Source organism: Littorina saxatilis, linkage group LG8 (genome assembly GCF_037325665.1).
Source record: "Littorina saxatilis isolate snail1 linkage group LG8, US_GU_Lsax_2.0, whole genome shotgun sequence".
In the NCBI taxonomy this organism is placed as follows: Eukaryota; Metazoa; Mollusca; class Gastropoda; order Littorinimorpha; family Littorinidae; genus Littorina; species Littorina saxatilis.
In genome coordinates, this window is record NC_090252.1 from 4,720,054 (window position 1) to 4,722,574 (window position 2,521).

General features: G+C 44.0%; 1 protein-coding gene across 1 annotated transcript; it reads right to left on the bottom strand.

Annotated features, from left to right (window-relative positions):
- Positions 1-787: 787 nt before the first annotated feature.
- Positions 788-2,079, bottom strand: LOC138972571 (uncharacterized). The gene is made up of 2 exons (XM_070345221.1): positions 1,968-2,079; positions 788-1,712 (listed from the first exon to the last, which is right to left on the bottom strand). The coding sequence occupies exons 1-2, from the start codon at positions 2,059-2,061 to the stop codon at positions 838-840; spliced, it is 969 nt and encodes a 322-aa protein (XP_070201322.1). The 5' UTR covers positions 2,062-2,079; the 3' UTR covers positions 788-837.
- Between the last annotated feature and the right edge of the window lie 442 nt (positions 2,080-2,521).

Below are 2,521 nucleotides of genomic sequence, written 5' to 3' on the forward strand. Positions count from 1 at the left end.
AAGAAGACTGGTGTCAGCCTCGTCAGAAGCCGTAAAAGGCCTGTTTTGGCGTCATTTTTTGTGGGCTATGTGGGTAACAAAAAACCTAGTTTTGTAATGATTCATTGTATTGCTTTCAAATTTGACATGAGTATTGTTAATACAATTGCAAAAAGGTGTGTACAATATCATAGCGTTTTAATAAGTCTGTTGGACGTAATGGGCCTTCAAGAACAGTTTTATTAAACTGTAATAACTCTTTTCAATATAGTTGCAAAAATGCAGAATTTTGCGAAATTCAACACAACTGAATATTACAATTGGGGATCAATTTTGGTACAAAAGCAACAACGTGCTTGGGTGGTATGGAAATGTGAACGCGAAACAACAATTACGAAAAACAGGCACGCGTATTATCGCTGTGAGTGACGTGCCAGTTCAGTCTGCTGCGCAGGACTGGGTTTTAATGTTTGATATTATGGAGACATCAAGTGATTTAAGGCAACATGGTTGGAACCTCAGTCTTTTTGCAGTCTGGGCATTGAAGCATTGTCCCGTACATTTCCGATGCAGACAGTTTCCACTGTTGGTAACTAACAAACTGGAATGATGTTGATAAAACCGAATATACAGCAAGGTGTCAGAAATCAGTATTTAGCCTTATGTTTACTTTGTGACATTCTCGTACAGCGAATCATTTTTTGTGACTTCAGTTAATACGGATTTTGTGTTCCCGCTATTGTCAGCGGTGCTTTCAACAGCGGGTATTCTCACAGTGGTAGTTGTGTTCATAACAGTTGCATCCAGATGTTGTGTTGTCTTTGGTGTTGCTCCTGGTGTCTGTGAAGAGTTGATGTGTTATATGTAATCCTCGTGCAGAGTGGTGCTTGTCCACGCAGCACCGGTTGTATTGGCAGCAGCTGGGTCGGAGTGTTGCTCGGTATTTGACGTGGAGGTTGCTTCAAAAGTAGATGCAATAGGATGAAGATAGTCATCAGATGGATTTTGTGACTGCAAGTCAATTGCTTTGGTTACAGCTGTCTTCAGGATTCGTGTTTTGTTCTGTTGTGCGGAAGCCGCTTTCTGAGCTGATTCAACAGGTTGAAGGCAATCATCGGGCGGATTTTCTTTTTGCGTTGCAGTTGCCTTGGTAACAGTTTTATTCGAGGGTTGTAGTGTGGTCTTTGGCGCAGAAGCTTTTCTAGGAACTGATGCAATATGGTGAAGGTAATCAGCCGATGGTTTTCCGGACCGTTTAGTAGTTGTCTGAAAGGGTTGAAGCATCGTCTTTGGTGCAGAGGCTTCCACACATCCTGATGCGATTGTGCCAGTCGTTTTAGAAGCAGATGTCTTCGGGGCTAGTGGTATGGCCTTTGGGGCAGAATCTGAAGGTTGTTGAAGGCTACTATTTGTTCTGAGGGTAGTTGTATTTTCATAAATTGTTTCCAACGGTCGTGTGGCTGCTTCCGGAAATGACGCAACAGGGTGCTGGAAGGCCCTAGGCACACCCACGTCCTGGCACATAGCAGCTGCATTTCCATCAGTTTCTTCCATAGCCTGTGGTGTAGAACTCGTTTCCGAGGTTTGGGTCATCATTGGTGCAGGATTGACTTCCGTAGACGCAATGGAACGAAGGTCCTCTTCAGACAGGCTGCTGTCTGATGAAGGGCATGCGATGTGGAGAAAACAGTCAGCGTTGGAGGTCGAGTCAGAGGCTGTTGGATCGCTGTCTGCTGTGGTAAAAAACATGTTTATCAGTGTACGACTTTCATGAAGTATTACTGATTAATTCTTATTTAGCAATCAGGAAATGTTTTATGACAGTGTTGAAAATAACAGTGTTTCTATCTGTCAGTCTCTGTCTCTCTGCCCCTCTCTCTCTCTCTCTCTCTCTCTCTCTCTCTCTCTCTCTCTCTCTCTCTCTCTCTCTCTCTCTCTCTCTCTCCCTCTCTATCTATCTCTTGCTCTCTCTGTACAATGCAACCCACTTGATTCTTCTCCGGGCATCACTTCATAGATGTGGTTCTGCACACCGAGGAAGGACACTCTCTCGTCCTGTCCGTCAGGCTGGACACGGAACATCACAGCGTCATGTGCAGGACGTCTGAAGGTGTGAGGGGCGGGAGGAGGGGGGAGACCGGGCGATCTTCCTGCAAGTAAACGACAAGGCTTCAAAGTAACTAGTCCACTACAAGCCTATTTAGATGATGTCATCGGAAAACATATATAGATAATATTACATAGCTGGCTGTGTCGTACCAGATTCACACGAGTTGCTTTTTAAAATATTGAACTGTGAGCGAAAGCGAGTTTTTCATAATTTCAATAAGCAACGAGTTTATTCTACATACTGTACTTACGTGTATTGTACTGAAAATTAACGTCCCGTAGTCGAGGCGTCCAAATTTAATACGCTTCTTTTGGAACCGCGATCTCTTCCAAAGCCTCGTGCAATCTTTCACAGCAGGCGCAAAACTGTTTTCATACTGACGTTTGTCTCGGTGACAGCAGGAAATATTGTAGGCATCAAACAAACACCTCT

Bases quoted from the DNA above. Each gene is read 5' to 3' on its own strand.
- LOC138972571 (XM_070345221.1), bottom strand. From the start codon at position 2,061: ATGTTCCGTGTCCAGCCTGACGGACAGGACGAGAGAGTGTCCTTCCTC. The intron at 1,713-1,967 runs GTGGGTTGCATT...TTTTTACCACAG, and splicing joins GATGCCCGGAGAAGAATCAA to CAGACAGCGATCCAACAGCC.